We start from the raw sequence: 27,902 nt of genomic DNA, 5'->3' as shown, positions 1-27,902 counted from the left end.
CTGTTCCACTTCAGACCACAGGGGGAGCACTCAACATGAAGGCTCAGCTTTAAAATGAACAACTCTGTATCCATGCATGTAGAAAGCTAACACTCCAAAGAGAAGGGAACTAGATTTTTCCTCCTGGACATGCTATTTTTGTATGGGCACGGGATTTTTCTTTTAGTTTAGGATGATCAATCATACTGAAGGCTCCACCTGCTCCCTGAAATGGGACAGTCCCCATACAGGTTTATTACTGCAGCTGTTTGTGAGTATTCGGCCCTTTTAGAAGTATTGGGCAGGGGTATCACTGGTTCTTCTTTTTCTCAGGCTAAGAAGTTATAATCTCCCCAGCACTTCTGCCTTCGTGACCCTATTGCATCTGTCGCCATGGAAAGGGTTTGGGTTAAGTCCACAAAAATCCCTGATCCCCTAAATTTGCAGACACAATGAAGCAGAAACAATACAGGAGAGGCGGCCGCTGGGAGTGCTGGGGGGGGGCGCGGGACGGGGCAGGGCGGCAGACAAAGGCATATCAGATGGGCCAGGAGAATTCCCTTGGGTAAGAAAGGTTCCTCTGCTCCAGCTTCCCATTTCTGAGTCTGGGAAGTAAGGAGTAATTGGACTCTGCACTGGGTTACAACTGGATCATCATATCGACCTCAGCTCAGGGACAACACAGAAGCAGCCCACCACCTAAGGGAGGCATTCACTGTATCTCTGCATGAGTCACTGCTCTGCCTCCTGTCAAATCAACTTCTGCTGGAGACAGTCAATTCTGCACGTCTACACATCGCGCATTACGGAGTTTAGAACTTACAGGACGATCCAGAGAGCTGGCAAAACCCCACAGGAGTCTGGCCGTCGCAACTCGGCCTGAGTTACTGCTCTGCCCTGCTCTTGCTGCCTGTTTACATGCTCACTCTCGTGCACACTAATTCTGAAGCATTCCTCCAGAAGGCTGGTTACCCAATATCAGGCATGACCCTGCAGGGCGGGGTGGGGGGGGGAGAAGAGGGAAATGCAGTTACGCCGGAAAAGCCCCCCCACAAAATGGATTCTTGGCATTCCATCACGATAAAAGACCTGATTGAATGCACTGTGCTTAATCTTTTGCGCAAAACCACAAAACTGGAGGAGTGGGGGGGGGGAGGGAATGCCTGCCTGCTTTCTTTCTTGCCTGCCTTATCCTCACATAACAATGGAGAACTTGCCAGTGGCTTTCTCCACCTTATTCACCATTATTATTTGCATTTATACACAGCTCCCCCCCCCCCGAACCCCAAGGTGTAGGTCCCAGCTGATTAACCATCAGTTTGTATAAAAGAAAATGCAAACTTAGAATAAAAACTGCTTTGTTCCAGTAGGATGGGGGAAAGTAACTTAGAAGGGAAATACAAGAACAAGCCCACCTCCCACACAAAATCAGCAGTAAACTGGGTTTTTCAATAGCCCCCAAAATTGTCACCTCCCTATCAACTGAGCTATCCATGATTGATCCCTATAGGGAGCATAATTCATTACAACAGAGGTTTTTCAAATGTGTGCCCTCTGATGTTGCTGGACTACAGATCGCATCATCCACAGCCAAAAACCCCACGGTGGGTGATGGATGTTGTAGTCCAACACCTGGGGGCCCATGTCTGAGAACCCCCTGCACTCAATAACCGAGAAGCAAATAAATAATTACTTTGACATTTATTTTTTACATTTGTATTCTACTCTTCTTCTAAGGAACTCCGAGTGACATATATGGTCTCCCACATTTTCGTCTCAAACTTGAAAGGGGGACGCTCAAAAACATTCAAAAACCTGATTCCCACATGCACTCTGAAGTAAAAGGTAAAGGAAAAGTGTGCAGTTAAGTCGATTTCTACTCCTGCCGCCCACAGAGCCCTGAGGTTTTCTTCTGAATACAGGAGGGGTTTACCAGCCCTGAAGTGGTACAGTCCAATCTTTCACCTCAGGGCTATACCACATCATTTTAATGAATATGTAGGCTAGAGCTGCAGTGGATCCGTCTATCACAAGCTCTTCAGACTTTGAGTAAAGATACTTGTGGGGTTTGCATTCTTACTGTAGCAAAAACTTAAATCCATGGCAGATCATGCCTGGATAAGGCCACATTTCCTTGAGAGTGATCTCCTATGCCATTCAGTGAGCATCAACATTATATTTATACCCCATCCCTCCAATACACTACTGCTCAGGGGAGCTTACATCCCGAGTAACACAGGGCAGACCGGCAGCAATCCTAGACACTCTCCCCAGGGAGAAAACCTCCTGAATTCCCCAGGGGTTTACTTCTGAGTAAATGTGCCTAGGACTGTATTATAGAGACTAAGTGTATCTCTATACCTCTTTATGTCAGGCTCCAGGGAGTAGCAGCGCCTAGAAATTTAGCGGTGGCACCTGGACGTGGATACAGAGGTAGAGTTTTTATAGAATAGAAATCTCGATTTGTCCCCAGCAGCCCCTATTTTTGTTCTAAGTAACGTTACTAGTAAAAGAAATAAAGGGAAACCCATTCACACACACACACACACACACACACACACACTCCTCCTCCACAATGCCCATCACCAAGTCTGTTGTCTGGCTCCTGAATTTGGGGTATGGCTCCTAGATCCAAAGAATATCTGTCAAGGCTCATTTTCTGTAACAAAACCTTCTAAAATAACATTTGGAGTGAAAGCCCCCATCCAACACGCTTCGATCGCTCTTTTCCACAAAAGATTTCGGGCAGGGAGCGGAGGCGCTCCAAAGGCCCCCCCCCCAACGAGCTCCCAAACCCCCTCAAGCGCGACCCCCACCCCAGACACAAAGGAAAGGACTCCTCCGCCCTGAGGAGGAAGAAGACGGTTCTCGGGCGAAGAAGCAGCAGCACTCCTGCCGCGGGTCACGCTCCCCAGTTGACACAGCCCAGCAAGGCGGCAGCCCCGCCCATGCTCGGGCCTCATGGAGGCTGCGATCCGCATGGGGCGCTTGCGTGCCTGCATGCGGTGTCCTTTTGCTTCGGGGAGGAATCGGGTGTCTCCTCTGCGGCTTACCTCCGGGCGATCTTGTACAGGAGCACCCCTCCCGCGGCGGCGGCGCACACTGTCACTCCCAGGCCCCCGGCCAGGCCGGCGGCAGGGCAGCCGGCCAGCAGCGCGGCGACTCCTTCCATGGCTGCTCTGCTCCTGCAGCGGCAGCGGCGGCGGGGAAGGAAGAAAACGGAATCAAACGTCTCGCTTCCTCGTGCAAAGGCGGAAGAGCGAGACCACGAGGCGCAGGAGCCGCGGCGCCGGGCGCGCGTGCCAATGGAACGTTCGGTCCCGGTTTAGAACCTTGAGTCGCAGCCCTCGGAACGTTGAGCTTCGGGCGCGCGGTTGTGGGGAGGAGAAGGGGGCGGGCGCGATTGGAGCGCTCGGCGCGGGCGAGAAGCGCCGCCCCTTTGGAATGTCGAGTAACCACCCATGGAACGTTGAGCAGCCAATCGCGCGCCGGCGTCGGCTCCGAGCGTCCGAACCTCTTCGGGCCTCCTGCGGCTGCTCCGTCCGGAGGGGAAACAACGCGGCGGCGAACCGCGGAGATCACGGCGCCGGTTTTACTTGCGGGCTGCTGATCGTCCTTCCCTTCTAAAGCGGCGTGGCCTTCTCCGAGTGCTCCGCCTCTCCCTCAGCTTAGTGCCAGCAGCGGGCGCTTTGGAAGCTGCACGGATCCGTCCCGCTTTCCCACGCCGCCGTGCGGACACGCGGCGTGGGGAAGCAAGGCCTGCCCGCTCCACCTGAAGCGATTGCTGTTGGAGATCCACCCCACCCCCTTATCCACCTCATACTGTCAAGCCATTCGGCTCTCCACGCTGGCTTGCAGGAGGCACCTGGAGATGGATTCCTAGAGAGAGTAGGCAGGAACACAGGGAGGAAAGCGAAGGCTGCGATCCTGCGCACGCTTACCAGGGAGTGAGCCCCGTTCATCTGCGGGACTGACTTCCCAGGAAAACAGGCTTCGTTGGCGCTGGAAAGCTGCGGCTGCTCCTGAGTCAGCGCGCGGGAGATGGCGGCTGACTCATTCCCACGACCTTGGTCTCCCTTGCCGGAGCTGTCCTCGCGTGTGCTTCTCTCCGCGAGCGCCTGGGCTGCTTATAAAGAGTGGGGTCGTGGCTGGAGAGGGAAGGCGGTGGGCGGCGGAGGCGTGCGTGGCGGAGGGACCGGCGGCAGCGTGAAAGGCCAGGATCGTGCCAGACCTTGCTGTATGAATCAGCCTTCGGAGGAAGGGGGCCAAGTGATTCAACTTCGACGCGCCTCCTCCCAGAGGACGGGGCTGCTGCACGGATCGGGCCTTGCGGGGCGCGTCGTGCGGGGCATTTTCGATTTCTCCGGCCTCTGGGCGAGACATGCTAGCCCGCTGCTCGAATTCTTGGACAGCGCCGAGGTCAGTTGAGGCGCTAGAGAAATCACGACAGACCGGGGCTTTGGGTGCCGGCGTGACTCTGAAAAGATTCCTCCGCCCCCAGTTCCCTTGTTCGTAGCAGATTGGTATTACGCGTGATGCTCTCATTTCCCCCTGCTTTCCTTCGCCTCCCGTGGCAGGCAGACGGTAGATTGTTGCTTCCTTGGGGCAGAGAGCTGCGTTCTTGAATTTTGTAACACTTCATGTGCACTAGTGATGCTCTGTCAATGAATAATTGAATGGCCACATTGTTCTGTGCAATGGTGGACGAGCCATTCAGAAAATTCATAAAGACTACCATTCCTTGCTCCAGTTGTGCTGAACGACCTCAGCACCATTTTCTCCAGGAATCTCCCCTTCTCTACCACACCGATGGCCCACCCCCTGCCCCCTCCCCTATCCTGTTTTTAACTGCTGATGGGGCACCTACAGTGTCACAAGAGAATCCAAGACTTGCGAGAAAGCCAACTATACAGGAGGCTGGCTTCAGTACCTCTGCATTCGGTCTTACTCTGGTGCTGTGCTTCCTTTCGCAGGGGGGGGGGCAGCAATTTTACAGCCACTGCAAGGATGGAGAGTAGATCATTTAACCATCATGCACTGTAGCGATATAGCAGGATTTACTCTATATCACCTGCACCCGACAAAGTGCCAGCACAACTCCATAAGAGTCACTGTTCAGCTTGCCTCCTTGCAATCAACTTCCACTGAAAATGGACCATTCTGTTGTGCCTTTGCATCCGGTCTAACTGGCTGATCCAGAGCACTTGTGACACAGATGGACCGCTTCCCCCAGAGGAGGCTGCTTTTTGCACCTCTGAAAGAGTTACTGCTCTGAAGTTGCCTCCTTTCCAACCCAAACTGGGAAACACCCTTTCAAAAGACACCCCCTTTCTGGGCAGAGGCCATGCAACTTACAACATGTTGTACAACTTCGTACAACACCTAGCACACATGGGCTCTGAAACAAATATTTATGTTTGAGTGGCTGTGCCATTATACACTGAGACCCCCACAATCCAAAATGCAGGAAATGGTAGAAATCTAGTGACCTGTGTAAATTATGCAGTTTAAATATATTTACTTATTCTCAATGGACACTGAAGTTCCATGCCTAATTATCATGGCTAATGTAACTGTTTTGCTTACCTTAACACAGGGCTGCTCAGTTTTGGCCCTCTTGCAGATGTGGGCCTACAGCTCCCATAATCCCTGGCTGTTGGCCTCTGTGGCGGGATTATTGGAGTTGTAGTCCAAAAACAGCTAGGGGACTAAGTTGAGCAGGCCTGCCTTAAAACTTTGTTTATTCGATTTCTATACCGCCCTTCCAAAAATGGTGGCTTACTTTCTTCACATCTTGTGGCAACTGAGAGACATTCATCATCACACCTTGTGTGAAGACATTTCCAACTTCCACCTGCTCCCTGCACTCCAGGCATGAGCTGCACATTATAAAGCCTTCTAAAATCATCAGGACTAGAATTGTGAATTCTACAGTAGTACTACTGGTTGGCGGTTCTCTTGCCCGGGTGGATGATGTTCAGCCTGTTCTAGATGGGGTTGCACTCCCCTGGAAGGACCAGGTTTGCAGTCTGGGGGTGCTCATCGATCCAGCACTGTCCCTAGAGGCTCAAGTGGCCTCTGTGGCTCGGAGCGCCTTTGCCATTTATCAGCTTCGGCCGATACGCCAACGAAGACCTGACCTAGACAGAGATCGCTTGGCCACAGTTAGTCATGGCTCAGGTAACCTCTAGCTTAGATTACTGCAATGCATGGTACGTGCATTGAAAATGGCTCGGAAACTGCAGCTGGTACAAAATAGGGCTGCAACATTATTGACTGGAACTGGACGTTTTGAGCATATTCCAGTGCTGTGTCAGCTGCACAGCCTCCCAGTCTGTTAATGGGCCCATTTCAAAGTGTTATAGTGTTAAAAGCCCTAAATGGCTTGGGACTGAGTTACCTGAGGGAGTGCCTTGCCCCATATGTCCCAACCCTTTGGAGGCCCTCCTCAGAGTGTCCATGCCAAACAAGGCGAGTGGCTACTGAGGAGAGGGCCTTTTCAGTGGTTGCACCGTTTATGGAATAGCCTCCTCAGTGAGGTTCGCTTGGCTTCATCGCTTTGTTCTTTTAGGCGCCTGGTGAAGACCTTTTTGTTCACTCAGGCCTTTTGAATTTTAAAATTTTGATCTGATTTTAAACTGTTTTTAAAAAGTTTTAAAAATTGTTTTGTATTATATCTTGTATTTTTCTCCCCGCCCCCTTCTTGGTCTGTTATGATTTAATGTGTTCTGTGTTTTAATCTTATGTTTTAACGTTGTGTTGTAAGCCGCCCAGAGAACAATTTGTTATGGGGCAGCTAACAAAGATTATTATTTTTATTATAATTATTTTTAAAAATGCAAACAGACTTTCAGGATGCGAAGAGCTGAATTTCTGTGTTTCTGTCACACTGCATATTTGAATTCTGCCATTAAGTAACCTACGCCCCACCCTGAGATAATAAAATACCACCTTTCTTCGAAATGTACATTTGTCCCACCTCATGTGAGACAAAAAAAGGCAAAATACATATATTAAAAAAGGATTACCAAAGCTATGCATGTAAATTAAATAGTGTGATTTAATTTAGTCATTTTAATGTCTGAACCTCGTCTCCTTAAGTTAAAAAAAAAAGCAACAATTAACTATGAACATTAAGTCAAAACCTTTCAGAAGGCATGAATCCAAAGAGAAAACTTAAAAAAAAGAAGAGAGAAAATAGCGTGCTCAGCTGATGGTCTCTGTCCGTCACCGTTTGAAATAGCTCTTCGAGATAAAACTGGCCTGGGAAGGATTTTTCTCTTTTGTTTTTGAGATTTCTAGTTACCGTGTGCTACTTCACATGGTCTTCTAACAGGTACACTATTAATTCGTACGTAGACAAGACAATTGCCGTATTTGGGATCTGCCTCATAAGCTGGGCAAAGAGTCCTCTGTAGAAGGCCAGGTAGCCTTCTTCTTGTGCAACAAGACGCGCCGTCTGGACAAACGTCTTGTACTTGGTGCCTTCCTCACGTAGTCGGGTTCGTATCACCTCTGCAGTGGAGAAGAAAGCAAGACACACACACACACAGGCTCAGTCAGCAGCTTACATAAGGGGGTGTGGTCATGTGCCCCCCCCCACAACAGCCATTGGAGGAGCTGCCCTGATCTCATGAAATGCCTGCCGGAATGCCTAACTGCTCAGGGTGAAAGTGGCAGCATCAGACCCACCGTGTGACTTTTGCAGAGCCTGTTTGAACGGGAGAAAAGCCTCCAAATCAGAATATCAGCTTGAAGTAAGAATAACATGGAGAACATCCTCCTGAATTACAGGGAAGCTGCCGTCCGACCAGATTGGCCCAACTAGTTTAGTATTAGCAACACTTGACAGGCAGCAACTCTCTGGAGTTTCAGATGCGGTCTATCCCAGCCATTCCTGGAGAGGCCAGGAATTGAACCTGGGACCTTCTGCGTACAAATCAGGTGGTCTTCCACTGAGCTACAGCCCCATCCCTGAGAAGCCCTCCCCTCCTCTGAATTACTTTCGCAGTCCTCTCTCTGGCTTCTGAGATTCCAGCAGACATTGTCCACACTCTCAAACACATGTTCACAGCCACAGAGACTAGAAACTTGATTTTTTAAAAAAAGTATGTATCAATACTGAGTCTCAAGGAGCTGAAAAATGTTTCCTGCCACAGGGACTAGAAACTTGAATTTTTTTTTAAAAAAAATCGTGTATCAATACCAAGAATCTCAAGAAACTGAACTCTGTATCCAAAGCCATCGCATTTGGCCATACTCTTTTTAAAGCGTCCCCTATAAAATGCCCAGGGCAGGATCTGACCACAGACCACAGCAACCAAACTGAAGCTAAGTAAGTGAGAGTTCGGTCAGTGCTTGGATGGGAGAGGCTGGCGTACCGTGTGGGTAAGCAATACAGGATGCACATCCCTTGGAAATGGCAGCGGCCAGCATCAGCCCAAAGAAGTTGGTGGAGCTCCTCTCTGACCCGCCAGCAGGAGAAGGAGCTAGCCGGACGTCCTTGACGTGCTTCTTCAGGTTCTCGTAAATAGCAAAGCAGATTATGGTCTCGGAGATCCCAGCGTAGGAGGCAGTGAGGCCTCTGTAGAAGCCGCGGACTCCTTCCGTCTGGTAGACATACTTGGCACACTGGAGGGCGTTCCTTTGCTTGGAACCTCGGACTCTAAGAAGTTGGAGACGCAGGAGAATTGCATCCAGTTAGAGCCAAAGCATGCGGTTTGGGAAGTCCCGGATCTCTTTTCCCAACCCGTCCGGAAACAACATTAATAACCCCGGAAACATATGAAGCCTGGCCCAAAATTTGGGGCAAAATCCAAACCACATTTCCCTCCAAACCACAGCAGAGATCATGCCACTTTAGGATGCCGGCAAGAGATGTTTGGAGCAACAAAATACTCCTTGCAGATAGAAAGCTACCTCAGAGAGTAAGGTACTAGTCCAGCAATTAAGCCTGGCCTAATAATTTATCCCACATTTTCAGGAGCAAACCCAGGCATATAAGCAGACCAAAAAAGGAAGGAAGTTACTGCAGAAATTACTCCCAAAAGTCACAACGGTAGGTGCCAAGTGCAACTCAGTTCAGGAGGATGCCAGCTAGTTTTGCAGGACGCTTACCTCCTTTCAAGCTGCATCCTGGTTTTTACCATCCAGATGGGATTCATCAGCGAACTGGTGATGAAGGCTGGAAAACAGAAAGGGAGAAAAGAGGAAACCACTCAGTCTGGGAGAGAATGTTATGAGAGGAGAGCTGGTCTGGTGGTAGCAAGCATGACTTGCCTGCTTAGCTAAGCAGGGTCTGCCCTGGTTGCATTTGGATGGGGGACGAGAAGTGTAAGCTCTGTAGGATATTCCCTGCCTGCAACCTTGGAGAAGCCGCTGCCAGTCTGTGAAGACAATACTGAGCAAGGTAGACCAATGGTCTGACTCAGTATGTGGCAGCTTCCTAATGTAATCCTTAAGTGTGAGTGCATGAACACAAGGTCAACTGGTTTATGCAGAAAGAAACAAGAAGCTGAGCTTTTATCCAATTAAAGGAATCTTAGCTGTTTATCTGAGTTTTTTAGTCAATCGACCTTCTAAAATGGTGCTTATCACCAAGGTCTAAGGCCTTGCATTAAAAAAATAACTCCCCCCCCCCCGCCCCCAGATCTGCTGCCTGGTTTAAGCAGGGACACCTTTTTAATTGATTGTTTTAAAATCGACCAATTAGGAGTTACAACTTTTAAAAAAACACCCAGCATTTAAAAAGACTGTCAATCCATCATTCTGGTCAGAAAGCCTAGATTGCTTTCTTTGTGTTGGGCACCTGCTCCCAGAATAAACTTCTTAGGTCATTCTTAAGAACACAGTGGGAAAATCCCCTGACCCAAGGAAGATATTGGTTGCCGGTTTGAATCCCCGCTGGTATGTTTCCCAGACTATGGGAAACCCCCATATCGGGCAGCAGCAATATAGGAAGATGCTGAAAGGCATTATCTCATACTGCGCGGGAGGAGGCAATGGTAAACCTCTCCTGTATTCCATCAAAGAAAACTACAGGGCTCTGTGGTTGCCAGGAGTCGACACCGACTCAAGGGCACAACTTTACAACCAATCTACTGTCTCTTAAAGAACTCTAGGTGGCAGCATTAAGTTGCCAGTTTGCTGCAGAAGTGACCAAGAGGGGAGATGGGTGTGAGTGTGCCCAAAGCAAGGGGCAGATAAAATTTTTAAAAAGCCGAAAACTGAATGTTTCACCCACACTCATTCCACTGTCATGCAGACCCAGCGAGAGACTGGCTGAAAGGCACCCACTGAGTGGGGACTTGAACTCAGGACTCTCCACTGAGAACTAAGCAGTATACCAGACTGCCTGGGTGGAGCTAAGGACAGCCTTTTAACTGGTCACTCTTGCCCGACTGAAGGCATGCTTTCCTAGGAACATTTGGCCAAGGGACGGGGGCTTGAAGATCATTCCCTTTTGGAACATTTTGCTGCTGGTGTATCAGGAAGTAAAGTGTGCAAAAAGAAGCTCAGGTCATAAACCATGCAGGACCGTCTCCGGAACAGGGAGGTGCCCTCACCTGTTGTGCTTTTAATTTTTTTTTTTTGCACAGACGTCAAAACCAGTGGCCCCCCAGAGGAGGAGAGGCTACGTTTCGCCCGCTCTCCAGTTACATAACTCGGTATCCAGCTCAAGCTGGAGAGGAGCTTGGAATAAACAAGAGTGATATGGCCACTTATATAACTTGGCTCTGGGAGACACATGGCTTTTCAGACAGCCACAGGCAAAGGCAGGCCATCTTGCAAAGAGGAGGCACTTTTCGCTCGGGGCCAGGATTGGGAAACCGTGGCCGGCACGCAGAGGCAGCGGTCAGGATTTGGGGCTGGGGATTTTAAGCACCCAGATGTTTCTCAGACATGTGAGGCTGCCTTATACCAAGTCAGACCCATGGTCCATCTCGCTAAGGATTGCCTGCACTGACCGGCAGCGGCTGTCCGAGACTTTCCCAGCCCTACCTGGAGATGCTGCCAGGGATCGAACCCGAGACCTGCGTGCCAAGGAGATGCTCTCCTGCTGAGCTATGCCCCCTTCTTCTCCTGCCTCAGCACCATCCAGCTTCACCCCCCTGCATGCATGACCCAAACCTGCTTCAACCACTCGACCTCTTTCCAAACAGCCATGACGGGGGGTGGGGGAATTGCAAAGGCTTGGCACTCAGCCTGAAGAAGAGTTCTGTGTGCCCCAAAAGCTTACACCCTACTTTAACCTTCTGCTTCAGCAACTAATTATTGAAATAAAAACTTCAAAATATGACTACACACCTGCAGAGCCAGCTGAGCAGACATGGACAAGGTTGCTGTTGGGAACAAACAGATTATTAAACTGTTCTTTGGCCTTGGAGTAACACCCGAAGTAGACCGCCCTGCAAGAGACAGAGAACAAAAGCTTTGAATTGTACTCACAAGTAGCCGTCAAATGTGGAATGGATCAAGCAGAGTCCTTGTGAATATAATATAACATGACAACGTCCCTTCCAAGTTCATTTATTTACTATATTTATATCCGGCTCTCCAAGAAGCCCTGGGGTAAATGGTAAATGTTATGTTTATCCCCACAACCACCCTGTGACGTAGGCTAGGCTGAAGAGGAGTGACTGGCCCAGAGTCACACAGTGAGTTTCATTGCTGAATGGGGATTTGAATTCAGGTCTCCCTGGTCCAAGTCCAACACTCGCTACACTAGTCTCGCTTTGTTTCCCAAGTATTTTGTAATTATTTTGCATGGCTTTGTTTTTAAGAACTCGATCTAATTGTACTAGAGAGTGGAATACTCCAAACACATTTTCTAAAGAAGGAAAAGAAAACATGCATTCAATTTTGGCACTGTTAACACGGACATCTGTGGAAGGGGAAAGTCTTTGTGCTCTTTTCTCCCACTTGGGCCCCAGCGAAGCCCCCCATCTAGAGAGCCATCAGCAAAACATTCCCCGCTCGAGTGCGATTCTTGTCCAAAAGGCCCCCAAAACACAGAGAGGCTGCCTGCAGGGGAGAGCTCAATAGGATTGTTGTTTTCCCTTGAGGAGTTGCATTCCAAGGAGGGTAACTAGGCCATCTGCCATTTGTAGCTCACGAGAAGGTGGTGGTGGGGGTTGCTTTCCAATTAAAACTATCACTCCAAGGAGAGAGGAGTTTGCTAGGGGCAGTCCAGAGTACTGAGATGCAAAATCCGGCCTTGCCCCATACACTTTGATAGCCAGGACTGCGAGGAACTTCGCCACCTTGCTGGCCCCAATAGCCTGCCGCCTAAGGGGAACACTCCACCTGGCCTCATAAACGGGCCGCCTCGGGATCTGCTAGCATGCCCCCCCCAAAAAAAATTGGGAATACACTTGCTACAGTGTATTCTACACCTAGGTACACAGAATCCCAAGCCCTGGATAAAGTTGCAGAATTGACATCTCCTGGCCAAGGGTGCATACATTTCTGCTTGTTTCTGGTAATTGTGAGAAAGGCAAGGCAGCTACACTTGTGTCCTTGGCTGCAAAGCATTCTGCTCAGCGCCCCCTTCTGGCTGCTGAGGTTACCACAAGCTGTTCCATGTACACTTGAAATCCTATCTAGGCAGCCTTGAGGGCCAGAAACTTTAGAAAAGTAACTAAGATCAAAGCGTTTAAAATAAGCCAGGTATGGTACTCTAAATGTTTAGAGAGTGCTTGGAGTGCAGTATTCAAGTACAGGAAAAGCATTACACTTAGAAGTATTTTGTTTAAAGATGTATACCTTGATGGCGCAACCCCAACCAAGTTTGGCCCCAAACCCCGGAAAAGCGACCTTGGCCCCTCTTTTTCCAAAATTGATCTGTAAGGGTGGGGAGGGGAGAAAGGAGGAAAGATTAGCAATAATTCGCAGCAGCGGTTTCTAAGAGTGTTTGCAAAGAAAGAGCATATGATCCTTGCTAGATCTGACCAGAAGTCCAGCATCCCGTTTCCTACAAGGGCCAACCAGCCTCTGGGAAATCCATCAGCAGGGCATGGAAGGTGTTACCAGCTACGCTTATTCTGCCTGGCTCCCAGAAGCCTCCCTTGCTGGCTTGCATCTCCAGGCTTGGAGATTGCACTTTGTATATGCTCAGAAGCTGCCCCTCAAGGAGAGCTCTCAGCTTATGGTACACATGGGGACAGGTGACTTAGTTGTCAGTGGGCTAGACGCCCTTGGATCTGGCTGCAGACCAGGCAAATTGGAACGGGGCTCAAGATGCACGCCCCCCCTCCCCAGATGGGAGTCCCAGCTAAGGAGACTCGAGAGCGTAGTTGACTTTCAAGGACACCCTGCACTTAGAGCGAACCGCCTCACTCCCCTCCTTTCACAGGAGATAACACCCCCTTAACGAACGGATTGTGCCAGCAGGAAGAAAGGACAAGATAAGGTGGCGAAATCATCATCTCCCCGTTACAGAGGAGAGGAATCCGTGATGTAGGCTCAGCAGTGTACCCATTGAAACTACGGATAGGGTTATTGGAGAGCCTGTCCCAGCTATTCTTGCACACATCTTCATACTCTGACTTTCATCACAAACAGCCTTACACACAAAAGGCGACCCGCACATTCTGTCACACCCAGGCAGAACCCTCAGCAACAATGCATTCCGTGCAGGTCCACCCGGACAATTCTAGACAGAGCATGACAATAGGGATGTGCCTCCAAGGCACGTTTGGGGATAGAAGTATCCCAGGTTCCATGGCCCAGTGTGCTTCCTCGTTTACTCCGCCATGTGCTATATTTGGGATTCCAACCGGCAACTTTTGCTTTCCCTCATATGCCATACTTGGGACCCCACTGAGCCTTCCATACGCTCTCTTTCAACCTACAAAGGGCTTGAAATCACCATCTGGATCAGTCCTTACGGCAATCCATCCAGCTTGCCTCTCACCCATAGGAAGCTGGGCCCATGGAGAAGCCATTCTCGTGGGCATCCATCATTATGCTAATGGTAGCAAGCATGACTTGTCCCCTTAGCTAAGCAGGGTCCGCCCTGGCTGCATATGAACGGGAGACTAGAAGTGTGAGCACTGGAAGAGATTCCCCGCCTCAGGGGATGGAGCCGCTCTGGGAAGAGCAGATAAAAACGTCAATCTCCGTAAACCAAAACATTAACATTTCATGTTCAATTAAAAGCCTGGGGAAACGGGTACGTCTTGAGGGTCTTCCTAAAAGCAAGCAGAGAAGGAAATGCTCTTATTTCCATGGGCAGCGTATTCCAGAGCCCTGGGGCCGCTACAGAGAAGGCCTGGCTCCGAGTCGCCACCAAACGAGGCAGCGGCAACCGTATCCGGACCACGCCAGATGATTTTAATAGGCGACAGGGTTCATGACAGAGACGCTGCTGTCTTAAGTAGCCCAGACCAAAGCCAGGCTTGCTCAGGCCTGCAGCTTCCCTCAGCCATACTCACTTCAGAACCCGGATGAGTCCGGGCGAGACAGACGTCTGCCTGACCACCCCTTCGCCGCTGATGGTCCCCAGCTGGACTTGTGGGTAGTACACGGCCCGGAAGGCCAGCTTGGAAGATTGCAGCCTCGTCTTAATGACTTCCAAAGGGCACGTGAAGATGGCGCCAACCGTCCCGCCGCACCTGGAACGAACAACGTGCGGAGACACAGAGGTCAGGAAAAGAAAGGACGCCCAAAACACACAGCCGGCATTTGCAAGTCAGCCTGCTTTATATATTGCCTTGAGTTTTAAAAAAAACCCGTTTCGGAAGACCAGGTTGGTATGCACTACAAGACTCGGATGGAATTCTTAGCTTTGGCAATAGGGGTTTTATCAACACGTGCTTGTATAGGAACGTTGCCTAGAGATTTACATATCAGGCAGTATAAAAATATGATAAATAAATACACAAACTGGTTGCATGGATACAGCATTATGTCATTCAGATGTATCCCACCTTTCCGCTTCCACCAAAGCACACTTGGTGCCTCGTAACAGTTACGTCAGTATCAGAATTGTGATATTATTACATCACTGAAGCATCACATTATTGCAGAGCAGGAAAATTTTATTACTCATTGTTTACATTTATGTCCCACTCTTCCTCCGAGGAGCTCAGAGCAGTATAGATGGTTTTTATCCTCACAACAACCCTGCAAGGTAGGTTAAGCTGAGAGATACATGACTGGGCCAGCGTCACCCAGTAAGTTTCATGGCTGAATGGAGATTCGAACTCGGGTCTTCCCGGTCCTAGTCTAACACTCTAACCTCTATGCTATACTGGCGCTCTCTATGTATGTGCCGACACACCTACACACTGCAATAGCGGTTACAGTGTCAGGCCAGGCCCGGGTTCAAATTCCCACCCACAGGAGTCACCAAATGATTTTCATCCTTTCACTGCACAGTCTACCTCATTGGGTTGTTGTGAGAAGGCAAAGGAGGTGTCCCACAGAACCTGCCACCAAACTTTTCAGAGGAAAGCCAGGATATAAAATGTAACAATACTACCAGGAGTAACAGCTTGGCACTCAGTGCAGCGGCACAGCAGTTCTCCAAGTTGGATCCCCAAATGTTGTTGGACTACAGCTCCCATCATCCACTGCCACACTGGGGCAGGGGGTGATGGGAGTCATAGTCCAACATCTGGGGACCCAAGTTGGAGAACTCCTGCAGTAGTAGCCCTCTTCACATATCAGGTGTGCAATTTCACAATATATCCCAGAACCCTTTGCAATGCAAAGGAACCCACATAAAGAGTTATGAAAAAGAGTTTTTCTGCCCCTATAAAAGAAGGAAGATACCCCAGATAAGCACACAAAGAAGCCTTTGTTTCTCAGAATTCTTGGCCGAGAGTTGCTTGCTCCTGCCCTTGACACAGAGAAACGGTAGCTTCTACGCTTCTAAGCCAAAGCCTTCAAGCCTCACACACAGGAGGAAGAGACCAACCTGCCTTGAGAACGGCATCCGTCACGCTGATGGGCTGTGACCCAAATACAGCATGCATAAGGGGGTGCAGTCGTTAAGGCAGAGATGTACACGTTCCAGAAACATGGCAGCCACAGTGGGGAGGGGCTGCCCCCTCCATGGGTGGTGGGAAAGGTGGAAGGACCTTGGGCAATCTCGCCAAGCAGGTTCAGTGGGTGTCCCGAGTTCAAGAGTTACCATGGGGGGGGGGGAGGAAGGGTGGATGAAGAGCACCGGAGGGGTGAACAGCACACTACCCGGGTTCAGGAGTGGTGTGTGCACCCCTGTTGTGTGACCGTGTGCGAGGGAGAAATAAGGCTAGGAGGACTCTGGGTGTGGCAGCCTCACACGCCATCACTTCCCTTGCCTTTGAGGAGCACACGACCGTAGGACGGGAGCGCCCTTAGCTCCTGAAGTGAGGGAGGACGTTTCTCCTGTTTATCACTGTGTAAAAGCCTACTTTCTATCAATTTTCTTTACGCCAGAAATAATTCTGCAGGCCTCTATTACGTCCCTTTTCTTTTAGCCTACTTTCTGCATTGCAGACTTCGGCTAGGGAAACACGAAAGGAAATGCAGCTCGATAAGAACAGCCCTGCTGGATCAGGCCCAAGGCCCATCTAGTCCAGCATCCTGTTTCCCACAGTGACCCACCAGATGTCTCTGGGGAGCCCACAGGCAAGAGCTGAGGGCATGCCCTCTCTCCTGCTATTGCTCCCCTGCAACTGGGATTCAGAGGCATCCTGCCTCTGAACCTGGATGTAGCCTACGGCCATCAAGACTAGTAGCCGTTGACAGACCTGTCCTCCATGAATTTATCCAAACCCCTCTTAAAGTATCTAGACATCCAAGTCGTTGGCTGTCACCACATCTTGTGGCAGAGAATTCCACAGGTTGATTATGCGTTGTGTGTGAAAAAGTACTTCCTTTGTCAGCCCTCAATTTCCTGGCAATCAGTTTCATGGGTTGACCCCTGGTTCTAGTGTGATGCGAGAGGGAGAAAATTTTCTCTCTCTCCACTTTCTCCACACCATGCAGGATTTTATAGCCCTCTATCATGTCTCCCCGCAGTCGTCTTTTTTTCTAAAATAAAAAGCCCCAGGTGTTGTAGCCTTGCCTCATAAGCAAGGTGCCCCTTTTGACTTCACAGCCCCCCCCCCAAAACAGTCGCTTCTCTTTCCACTGGGAAGGGAGCTATCAGGAGTTCATTAGGAACAGGCGGTTATTAAGAGAAGCGGATTTGGCCTCCCCGGCATTTTAATCTGTTTGACTTTCACCTCGGTCAGAGGCTGAAAGCGCCAACGGCTTACAGATCCAGCCGGGCAGTGTCCGAAATTTAGCCGCTCGGACGAGGAGGGCAAGCAGAGTCCACAGACTAAGAGACCGTGGGGGACTCTGGCGGCCGGACGCCTTCCGTGATTTGCTCTGTGTACAGAACCAGAGCCTGACATTGGCCCAAAGACTCTGCAAACAAACCCGTAAAGACAGCACCGTGGCCACACTTTTTCCTCGCCACGGCAGATGATGCGCGCATGCTGTTCACGTGCTTGTGCAGAGGCAAAGAGGGTTCAGGACGGGCTGGGAAAGGAGAGAGGGACACCTTGACGGCTCGCTGGAATTTGTTCCCAGAGTCCCAGATTTGGAAGATACAATAAAATACATTGCCAATTGGTAGTATATTTATCTGGACATCCCCGGTTTATTCAAATCTCCTTTGTTATGAGCTCAGGGGATGGCCTTCAACAGGGGGAAAGAGCAGATCTTGCGGGAGTGAGCACGAATTGTCCCCTTTGCTAAGCAGGCAGCCTTGGTTTGCCTTTGGATGGGTGGCCACGTAGGATAGCTGTAAGATATTCCCCTTATCGAATGGGGCCGTAGATCAGCGGAAGAGCACCCGCATGCTTGCAGGCAGAAGGTTCAAGGCTCAATCCCTGGCAGATCTCTAGGTAAGGCCGGGAGAGACCCGTGCTCGAAGCCTTGGAGAGCTGCTGCCAGTCAGTGTCGACAATACTGAGCTCGATGGACCAATAAGTCTCACTCGGGATAAGGCAGCTTCCTATCTTCCTAAACCATGTCCCCTCAGCTGCAGCAGGGGCTCCACCAACAAGCCAGCGTCTTTCTCCATCAAGCCTCCCAAGTCTCTCTCTTGATCCATCTACCCCAGTGCTGTCTGCTCTGACTGGCAGCAGCACTCCAGGGTTTCAGGCAGGGGTCTTCCCCAGGCCTACCAGGAGATGCTGCCAGGTTTGAATCAGTGTAAGAGGGACTCCCAGATGCTGTTGACTACAACCACCACCATCCCCAGCTCCAATGGCCTTTGCCATGGGGTTATGGGTGTTGTAGTCAACAACATCAGGGAATCCCACTTCCAGGGAACACCGGTTTGAACCTGGGACCCTTCTGCATGGACGGTAAGTGCCCTTCCACTGAGTTACGGCCCCCTGAGGCGGAACGGAGGTTTACATAATACTCTTTTATAACCCAGCTCCTCGTTGACGCCCCGTCACTGTCCCAGTTCCACAAATAATAGGCTTCCGTGGCAGGGCCGAGCATATCCTCGGCCAGCTTTTTATAGAGCTTCTCTGCTGCTAAGCGTGTTGTCAGAGGAAGCCGGCGAGGATCATGTGAAGGCCGTGCATAAGAGCTGGAAGCAGAGGCAGGGATGGAGTCAGGCAAGAGGCAGCTGAAGCCCAGGACTACTGGCTTGCGGAGGAAGGCCTGTCTGGGGGGCTCCTAGGCCCTGTTGTGCTCGACAGGCCTTAGGAACATAGGGAGCTGCCACAGACTGAGTCAGACCCTTGGTCCATCTCGCTCAGGATTGTCTTCACAGACTGGCAGCGGCTTCTCCAAGGCTGCAGGCAGGAGTCTCTCTCCGCCCGCTCTTGGAGATGCTGCCAGGGAGGGAACCTGGAACCTAGATGCTCTTCCCAGAACGGCTCCATCCCTTAAGAGGAATTTATTTTTCAGCGCTCACACGTCAAGTCTCCCATCCATACATAACCAGGGTGGACCCTGCTTAGCTAAGAGGACAAGTCATGCTTGCTCCCACAAGGCCAGCTCTCCTCCATTATCCAGCAGCGAGGGCTGCCTGGAGATGAGCTCTGGAGAACTGCACGAAATCGTTTTTTGGGAAGTGCCTGGGGGGCAGGGGTGAGCGACCCCCTTACTAACTGCTGGTCCGAGAAACTGCGCCTGAGTAATGTCCTGGTCCATGATTCCAAAAACGTTGAGAAACACTGGTGTAGACAATCATGAGCTGGATGGACCAAGGGTCTGACTCGATATAGGGCAGCTTTATCCTCCACAAATCTCTCTGACCCCGCCTTTCTACTGGCCCTGGGATCCGGGACCAAAGGCAGCAGATAAATGCAAAGGATCCAGTTTGCAGCGCTGAGCTCTCCTTCAAGGGCCTGAGCGGCCACGGCTCTTTGACACACGTGCCACTGACGGGCCGGCCGACAGGCAAGCGCGACACATGCTTGGCCCAGAACTCGGGAGGGGGGGGGCCTCAACGGCTGCCTCCTAAAAACAAGGCACAAATGTCACCACCCCTCTCCTCCGGCAGTCCTCGGAAGCGTGGCCAGTGCTTTGGCGGAGAAGGCGTCTTCCTATGCCTTCCTATGCCAATCAGACACATCCGTCTCTGCATTCAGAAGGTCTCCCAAGTTCAATCCTTGGCAGCATCTTCATGTAAGGCTGGGGGGGGGGAACCACTGAGCTACAGATGCTCCCGACCAACACTGGAGACTGCCGAAAACAGACCCAGGCCCTCGGGTCCACCCAGCCGAGCATCGTCTCCACTGACCAGCAGCAGCACTCCAGGGTTCGGACAGGGCTCCTTCCCTGCCGGGGCGGACAACACACACCCTTGGCCACAGCATCCCACCAGCAGCAGCCAACGCTGACGCCACCGAGCTTTCGAGGCTAGGCAGGCGGCCCCTCTCCCGTGCGCCTGGAAACGCGAGTCGCAGCTTTAGCAGCCGCACCGTCAGCGGTAATGCTCACAGATGTCGGCCTCGGTTCCCACAAAGCGGCTTCAAGCACGCTGGGCCATGGAGCAGCCGGCACAGACCGACTGGGCCATAAAATTACCCTCTGGGTCACTTTGGCGCCGGCATCTCGTTGGCATCGACCGCTTTCCCCTGCACCGAGGGGTGTGTGTGTGTGTGTGTGTTGGGGCTGGGAGTCTCACATTCTGTGCCATCATGGCTGCATTCTCCCTGGAGGGCGGCTCAAAAATAGCACATTATGCCCAAAGGAAACGGTAGCCCCGATTCCCACAGAGTGGCCCAGTTTCAAGGATGAGCAGAGGGCTGCAGAAATAAGATTAAATATTGAAAGAGATCTGGCCTCAAATAAGCAGCAAAGAAGAAAGAACTTACAAACCTGTTTTTTCTACCTACAGACCAGAGGCTGCACATAAGAGCACAAGAATTAAGAGCATTTCCGCTGGTTTGGGAAGAGGGGCAATGCCATGGGTAACAGAGTCAGGCACGTCACCACTCTTTCAATGGTTGATGTTATATATACCCCCTGGCAAGAGAACACCTCCAACTTACAAGGCCATATTTCTATAGAACTATAAAATTAAAATAATTTTAATGATTTGTTTTAACAACTGTTCTATGCTATTGTTTTTGTTGTCATGCATTTTAATCTGTGTTGACCTTTAAATATTTTAAATTTTGTACACCACCAAGAGATGTCAATATCAGGAGATATAAAAATATGATAGATAAATAAATAAATTTTAAAATGGTTGATTTTCACGTATCCACGGTTTCACGATGGCTGGAAATGACCTCTGAGGTCATTTCCGGCCATCATTTTGTTAAACGGAGCCATGTTATTACTCTTGTGTAAAACACACAACCACACACACACGTACGTGTTTTTTCATGGAAAAAAATCGGCAAAATTTGGTGTTTTGGGGGGACACTGCTGGATAGTTGCAGACCTGCAATGCATGGTCAAGTGAAGTGTGTCCTTGAGTTGGTGTCAACTCCTGGTGATATAGGAAGATGCTGAAAGGCATCATCTCATACTGCGTGGGAGGAGGCAATGGTCAACCCCTCCTGTATTCTACCAAAGACAACCACAGGGCTCTGTGGTCGCCAGGAGTCGACACAAACTCAACAGCACAACTTTACCTTTAGAAAGCAACAGGTAAAGACTGTCGTCTTCATGATGCTGAACTAGATGGAACCTTGGACTAGTCCAGTGCGAGATGTTCTTATTCAACCTAAGAATTAGGAATGAAACCTCCATGCACAGAAACAGTGTACCTTTGAATACAAGATGTTGGTGACAAACAAAAGGCGGTGTACACCGGTTGGCTTGTGATGAGGATGCTGAGTTATTTTGGTTCGAGCCAGTAACTCTCCTTATTTAATATTTCTGGGCTAGGGGAGGGAATCCAGTTGTTAGCAGTCTCTCTCAAACTTTGTCAGAGAAGCTCTCCTTGCTGGCAAATAAGAGGACAATTTGCTTTGATCTATACTTAATTATTGGCTGCCTTTTCTGTAGGGCTGGAGAATCCCAAGTGCCTAGTTGCCTAGGCATCTAGAACTAGGTACCAGCTGGCATCTAGGGACCTCAAATACTATTCTAGCAGCCTCCCCTTTAGGACTGAGCAAACAAAAGAATCCTCCCCCAAGGCAAAAACACCATCAAGCGCTTACTTACAGGGTTTATAGATTACTGTTCTTCGGAAAGCTGTTCATTAGGCAGCTCACAACAATTTGTATTTTTAAATGAAAGCCAAGGCAAACACCATTATGAAACTATTTAAAAACAGTGAGAATCCCCAAACAGATGACAAGTGTTTTCACATGCCTACAGAAGGGGATCAAGGAAGACCGCCTACATTCTGAAGGAGAATACTGTGTCACACCAGAGCCACCACAAAAGAGACCATGCACCTGGTGTTTTCCTGACCATTGGGCCTGCAGCAGACAAACTTGCAATGAACTGCCCCCTTTGCTAAGCAGGGCTCACCCTGGTTTGCATTTGGATGGGTGACTATGTGTGAGCACTGTTTGCTGGAACATATTCCCCTTAGGGGCCAGGGCCGTAACTCACTGGTAGAGTATCTGCTTCCACACAGAAGGTCCCAGCTTCAGTCCCTCGCAGCATCTCCAGGTAAGGCTGGGAGAGACTCCGTCCTGGAAACCTTGGCGAGCCACTGCCAGTCAGAGCAGACAATACTGAGCTAGAAGGACTAAGGGTCTGACTCAGTATAAGGCAGCTTCCGATGTTCCAGTGATCATTTCCAGGCAGTCCCCAAGGGCTGCCCCACAAAGGGTGCATTACAACAGTCTAATCTGCAGATTGCCAAGGCACAAATGATGGTAACTTGGTGGAATTGAAGCAAGATACTGCCACCTAATGGCGCAGCGGGGAAATGCTTGGCTAACAAGCAGAAGGTTGCCGGATCGAATGCCCGCTAGTACTGTATCGGGCAGCAGCGACATAGGAAAATGCTGGAAGGCATCATCTCATACTGCACGGGAGGAGGCAATGGTCAACCCCTCCTGTATTCTACCCAAGACAACCACAGGGCTCTGTGGGCGCCAGGAGTCAACACCGACTTGACGGCACACTTTACCTTTACTGCCATCCAAAAATGCTGTACAGCTGGCTTGATGCAATGGAGCACAGGTTTGCTACGCAAGCTACAGATACGCCAAGACCTTGCTATTCAACTGATGTTTTAAAAGGAAAGGCTCAAATAAATTTGAGAACATTTAGCGTAAACCCAAATGAGCCAGGTTGTGCAGCAGGAATTTCTAAAGTAATGTAGGAACACAGGAAATTGCTTTATACTGCGCCACACCCTTGGTCCATCTAGCTCAGAATCGTCAACACTGACTGGCAGCGGCTCTCCAAGGTTTCAGGCAGGAGTCTCTCTCAGCTTGACCTGGAGATGCTGCCAGGGAGGGAATTTGGAACCATCTGCATGCATGCGCTTCCCAGAGCAGCCCCATCCCCTAGGAGGAATATCTGACAATGTCCACATGTAGTTACCCATCCAAATGTGAACCAGGGCACACCCTGCTTAGCAAAGGGGACAATTCATGCTCACTACCACAAGACCAACCCCTCCCATAAGTACGGAGATGATATTTCCCTTCAGAGCCAGGGTTTCAGCCCTCAAACTGCTCTTCAAACGCTGGTTTTAAGGAATGCCAGTAAAAATTTTCACCAAGGGTCAGGATGTCCGTGTGAGTCACTGTAGCCCACAGAACAAGAAATTCCCCGGCCGTTTGAAATGCCCCACAGTGTCCATTTGAAAGCTACCACAGTCAAGGCGAAAGTGATATTATCAGACAATCTATCTTACCAGAACTACCTTACGTAATGGAGAAGAGGAAATAAGAAGCCCTTCAGCTAATGAAGTTGGGTCCCCCCCACCCCCGCTCCATCCTGGATTTCAACATGTGGTCCGGAGAAACTAAGCCCTACGTAATGATTCAAGTGGTTGGGCAGGATGAAGCAAGAAAAACAAACATCTCGCGAAGAACACGATGCTGTACTTTAAGGCTGCAAATCCTATGCACGCTTCTCGGAGGGGCAAGCCGCTGCCAGTCTGTGTAAACAATACTGAGCTAGATGGACCAAGGGTCTGACTCAGTATATGGCAGCTTCCTAGGTTCCTTTGTCCCACGGACCTCTTCTCTTTGGGAAGCACCATGACACAGATGGCATAGATAATCAGTTCATTTGTTCTAAGAAAGGAATCGTAAAGATTAGCACCTAAGACAGGATTCAGGAGAAGACACTGCTCTTTTAAAGGCAACATTCGGATTACCTCAGTCCCTGAAGGGGATGCCAATTTTAGAACAACACAGCATGCTTCCACACCACGACTAGGCTTGCTCTGGTAGCGGCTACAGGCTTAAGTGTTATTCCAAAGCACGTTCTACGTCAGTTTCTCTTGTTTCCCCAAGTAAACAGGTCTAAGTTTGAACGCTTCCTCTGCATGACCCTACACGAGGCACACACCGGATGCTGGATGGAGAAACTTTCCCACACTGGCTTGGCCATCTCTGCTTCAGCCTGTCAGGATGCAGTCCTCAGAAGAGGTGTCCTTATCCCTCCTGCCCAAGAACCAGAACAGAGCAGAGCAGAGGGCATGACAACACAAGCAAGGGGCTATACTGTAGTTTCAAATGCAGTCTTTTTTTAAAAAAAATAACACCGTTATGCAGCTGATGGCGGCAGGATACCAGGCACAGGAGGTGGGGAGTAAAGAGATAATAAAAAGAAGCAAAAAAACAACAAAAAAATCCCTTCCTATATTTTGTTCCAGCTTCTAGGAGAGGCAGCCGTTATAGTCCGCAGCAGCAAGGACAAAAGAGTCCTGTGGCATCTGGAAGCCAACAGAAAGTGTCAGCAAAAGGAACAGGGCAACCTGATGCAGGTTTTGCCTCCCCAATAGCTATTTGCAAAGGGGGGGGGAGTTGCATTCTCCTTAAGAACAGCAGCTTTGCAAACAGAAAACAGACATTTAAAGACACTTGTTTTCAGTTTCATGTTTACAATCCAGCTAATAGGATACAGAAGTGAGCTTTGTAGGATCTAATAGTACTTTCAAAACCTCACCCACGCTCTAAACGCTCTGTGGGCTTCCTCGAGATCACGCCATGCCAGCAAGTTATCCATTACAATCCAGGGGGGTCAAAGGATTACATTTTCCCCAGACTCCCAACACATGCTTTGGATCCACATTGGCAAACAGAGAAGCAGAGAATGTTGCTCCAAATCAATGCACACAGGCCACGATTCAAGGTCTCTACGCTCCAGCCGGCTCAAGCGGGAGGTTGGCAATTTCATACAAAAGCAATTTAAAGCCAAACGCACCACTTGATTCCCCCTTCCATCTTCCTTTAAATTTCTTTCAAAAAGTTCTGCTTTTGTTGGCTATCTTTTTTTCTGTGTTTGGGTCAAATTAGTTCCATTTTACAGATGGGGAACTACAGAAACACGACTCGCTCAAAGCCACAAAGTGAGACGGAGCTCGAACTCCCACCAATTTACAACCTGCCCTCCCCCTCCACCCCCACTTTATCCTCAGCATTAGAGGTATACTATGGTACTTCTCAACATGGAAGCTCCATTTCACCATCTTGACTCTTAGCCATCAAAAGACTGTGAATGTGTCTGATTTCTTCGACAGCCATTTAAGAGAGTGGCCCTCACTGCATCCCGCAGAAGCTTAATGGTCTTAGCTAAGCTCGGAGAAAGTGAAGGTGAGGTTCTTGGCTTAGAAAATTCTGAAGTACTACAGAGTGGGGGTGTAACTGCCACAAGTTAATGCTGCATTCTGCCTTTCCCTCTGTACCAAGGAAGTGTACCCAAACTTAAGCAGTGCTTTGCTGAGAAAGAAAGAAAAATAAATATTACATAAATAAGATGGTTCCCTTCCTGTCCCCAAAGGGCTCACAATCTAAGAAGAAACATATGGTAGACACCAGCCACAGCCACTGAAGGAATGCTGTGCTGGGGCTGGATAGGGCCAGTTGCTCTCCCCCTGCTCAATACAAGAGAATCGCCACTTTGAAAGGTGTCTCTTTGCTCAGTTAGTAGGGCTTCTGACAACAGCGAAGAGCCTCCCCTCTCTTTGACTCACGCATCCCATACTCCAAGGTAGACTTCTTCTGTACACGGAGGTGGCATCTAAAGTATTCTCAGGAGGAGCGTGCAAGAAAGAAGAAATTGAGATCAACGCTGCTGGAGAAAAAAAAGAGGGCTCCCGAGTATTGATCTCGTCTATCCGCAATAGTGGAAAATAGATGTGACGTAAGCTATACGCTGCATTGTTTCCTCCCTGTAACTCTGCATTTCCCTCCCTGGATAGTTTGTTTTCTGGTCTCCGTAATAACAATAAACTTAATCTGACAAGGGGGGAAAGGGATGAATGGAGAACAGAGGCATGAATGAATGAATGAATGAACGAATCAAGCGGAGGGGGGAGGAAGGGGGAGGACTCACCCTCCGGCGAAAAGGTGCAGCAGCGTGCTCTTCTCCTGCGCAGACCCGGCCATGCCTGCCTGCCCGCCCGAGCCCGTCCACAACGGCGCTGCCCTCTCCAAGTTCCAACCGCAGGCTCAGCCGAGACTGGCCAGCCCCACACCGCGCCTGCGCAGCCCAGCCAGCCCAGTCACGCGACGCCGGCAGCAGACTCCTCGTGTGGCCGCGGCCAACCACGCGGCTGCCTGGCCGGGGCAGGGGGGCGCTGCCGCTGACGTCACGGGGTTCCGAAGGACGCCATAGGCTCCCCGCGGCGGCCGAGTTCCCAGCGGAGAGGGGGAGGCGGGGCGAGTCAGGCGGCCTCTTTTCTTCCCCCTCGTCTGTTTTGTCAATGGGGAAGACAAAGGGGCGGGAGCCGGGGTCGCCATGGGGATTGGCCCGCTTAGGAGGCGGGGGGCGGGGCCAGCGGCCCGAGGAGGCGGCCTCAGGCCTGGGTGAGAAACCCCGTTGGGGGCTGTGGAGTTACTCCCGAGTAAACTGTTAAGGAAGCGATAGGCTGCGATCCTATGCATAAAATCTGAATATCAGTGGCGGGGCGGGGCATGGTTCTCACTCAAACTTCAGTTTTAAAAGATGCAGCCGGAGGAAATGCCGGAAGGATGCCATTTATTTAATATTGTTATTCTCTCTCTCATTTATCATGTTTTTATACCGCCTGCTATGCACATCTCTAGGCGGTGTACAAATAATATTAAAAATCACAGATTAAAATACATAAAGCACAATAAAAACAATATAAAACACATTATTAAAATTAATTCTCATTAAAAGCTTGCATGGACAGGAGAGTCTTGAGGGTCTTCCTGAAAACAGAGAAGGAGATGCTCTTACTTCAACAGGGAGCATAGTCCCTGCACATTCACCCTGCACTTTTTGAAAATATCAAATAATGATTGAATGAAACCACATTATGCTAGCCTATTTTGAGTCACAGCCCTGGTCCTTCCTGATATTATTTTCCCCCATGCTGCTGTGTTTTATAAAAAGTTATAAACCAAACCAAACCAAACCAACAAAATCCTTCACTTTTTTTTTTTTTTAACATTTTATATCCCGCTCTTCCTCCAAGGAGCCCAGAGCGGTGTTATTACAGTCTTTGTCCAGTATAGAAACATGAAGAAAGGAAATCTGTGTCACCACCCACAACAACAAAATAGCAACAACATAGTTGTTGCCTCCCCAGATCAAGACAGTCCATCATTGTCTGGGGACCCAAAGTTGGGAACTGCTGTTCTAACCCATCCAAATCAAAATGTTTTCTAAACCAGCTGCCAGACAGAGCAAATCAGCTAAGCCACAAGTGTGTTTACGGTTGCTGCTGTGTGGGAAACCTTTCCCAAGCCGGCTTCTCTGCTGTGCGTTTTCAGAAAGTGACAAGCGAAGGAACTCGGCTTCCTGTGGCCGCTGAGCCCTGATGGTGGCCTTCTGCCACCATCGGACGTGTTTTCAAGTCACAGAGCAAACACACCCCCAGCGCCTTTCACATGAGGCAGCTGTCATTGGACATGTTGCTCCAGGGGATAATTTTGGAAGAGGGCTTGGGTTTCAACATGAGAAAGGCCAAGGGGGCCGTGATGGGGCACCAGCACGTCAACAAACTTGGGGGCTGAGGAATCCTGCACTTGGCTGCAGCAGACAGCTCGTGTAATAAATGCCTCTAAAAAGCACGCCCAGACCTGGCTACCCAAACTGTACCCAGACATTGGTTCAGAGAGGTCGCTGTTGCAGTTAAGCAAGCCTGGAATTTGAACTGCACCTCTAAATGCAAGTGGGAAGTGGGTCAAAAGCAGTGTTCCTTTCCATCAAACACGCAGTTTGCTGCTCTGTGAGTCATGCAGCATTTTGCTGGTTTTGATGTAGGTATTTTGCTTGTAAATCTCTTTACAGAATAAAAACCCAACCGTTTTTAAAAGGAAGCCTTCTCCCACACTCAGGTTGTTGCTGTCATCTTT

The 27,902-nt window shown here is 49.8% G+C and overlaps 2 protein-coding genes across 6 annotated transcripts in view; both read right to left on the bottom strand.

Moving 5' to 3' along the window:
• Positions 1–4,552, bottom strand: part of TMEM201 (transmembrane protein 201) — a 30,925-nt gene extending 26,373 nt beyond the window's left edge. For 2 of the 5 annotated variants that reach the window (XM_053281089.1, XM_053281092.1), the window contains exon 1: positions 3,033–4,552. In XM_053281089.1, the coding sequence (XP_053137064.1) occupies positions 3,033–3,151 (119 nt within the window). In that variant the 5' untranslated portion in view covers positions 3,152–4,552. The remainder of the gene's footprint in view (positions 1–3,032) is intronic. The other 3 variants (XM_053281095.1, XM_053281093.1, XM_053281088.1) reach the window with 2 other exon arrangements.
• A 2,469-nt stretch (positions 4,553–7,021) lies between these two features.
• On the bottom strand, positions 7,022–26,236 carry SLC25A33 (solute carrier family 25 member 33). Its single transcript, XM_053281097.1, has 7 exons — positions 25,912–26,236; positions 14,415–14,594; positions 12,745–12,822; positions 11,287–11,387; positions 9,097–9,163; positions 8,361–8,644; positions 7,022–7,494 (listed from the first exon to the last, which is right to left on the bottom strand). The coding sequence occupies exons 1-7, from the start codon at positions 25,962–25,964 to the stop codon at positions 7,292–7,294; spliced, it is 966 nt and encodes a 321-aa protein (XP_053137072.1). The 5' UTR covers positions 25,965–26,236; the 3' UTR covers positions 7,022–7,291.
• Between the last annotated feature and the right edge of the window lie 1,666 nt (positions 26,237–27,902).

This window comes from Hemicordylus capensis, chromosome 16 (genome assembly GCF_027244095.1).
Source record: "Hemicordylus capensis ecotype Gifberg chromosome 16, rHemCap1.1.pri, whole genome shotgun sequence".
Lineage (NCBI taxonomy): Eukaryota > Metazoa > Chordata > Lepidosauria > Squamata > Cordylidae > Hemicordylus > Hemicordylus capensis.
Note: the sequence above shows the minus strand (reverse complement) of the source record. Positions and strands in the feature narration are given on the sequence as shown.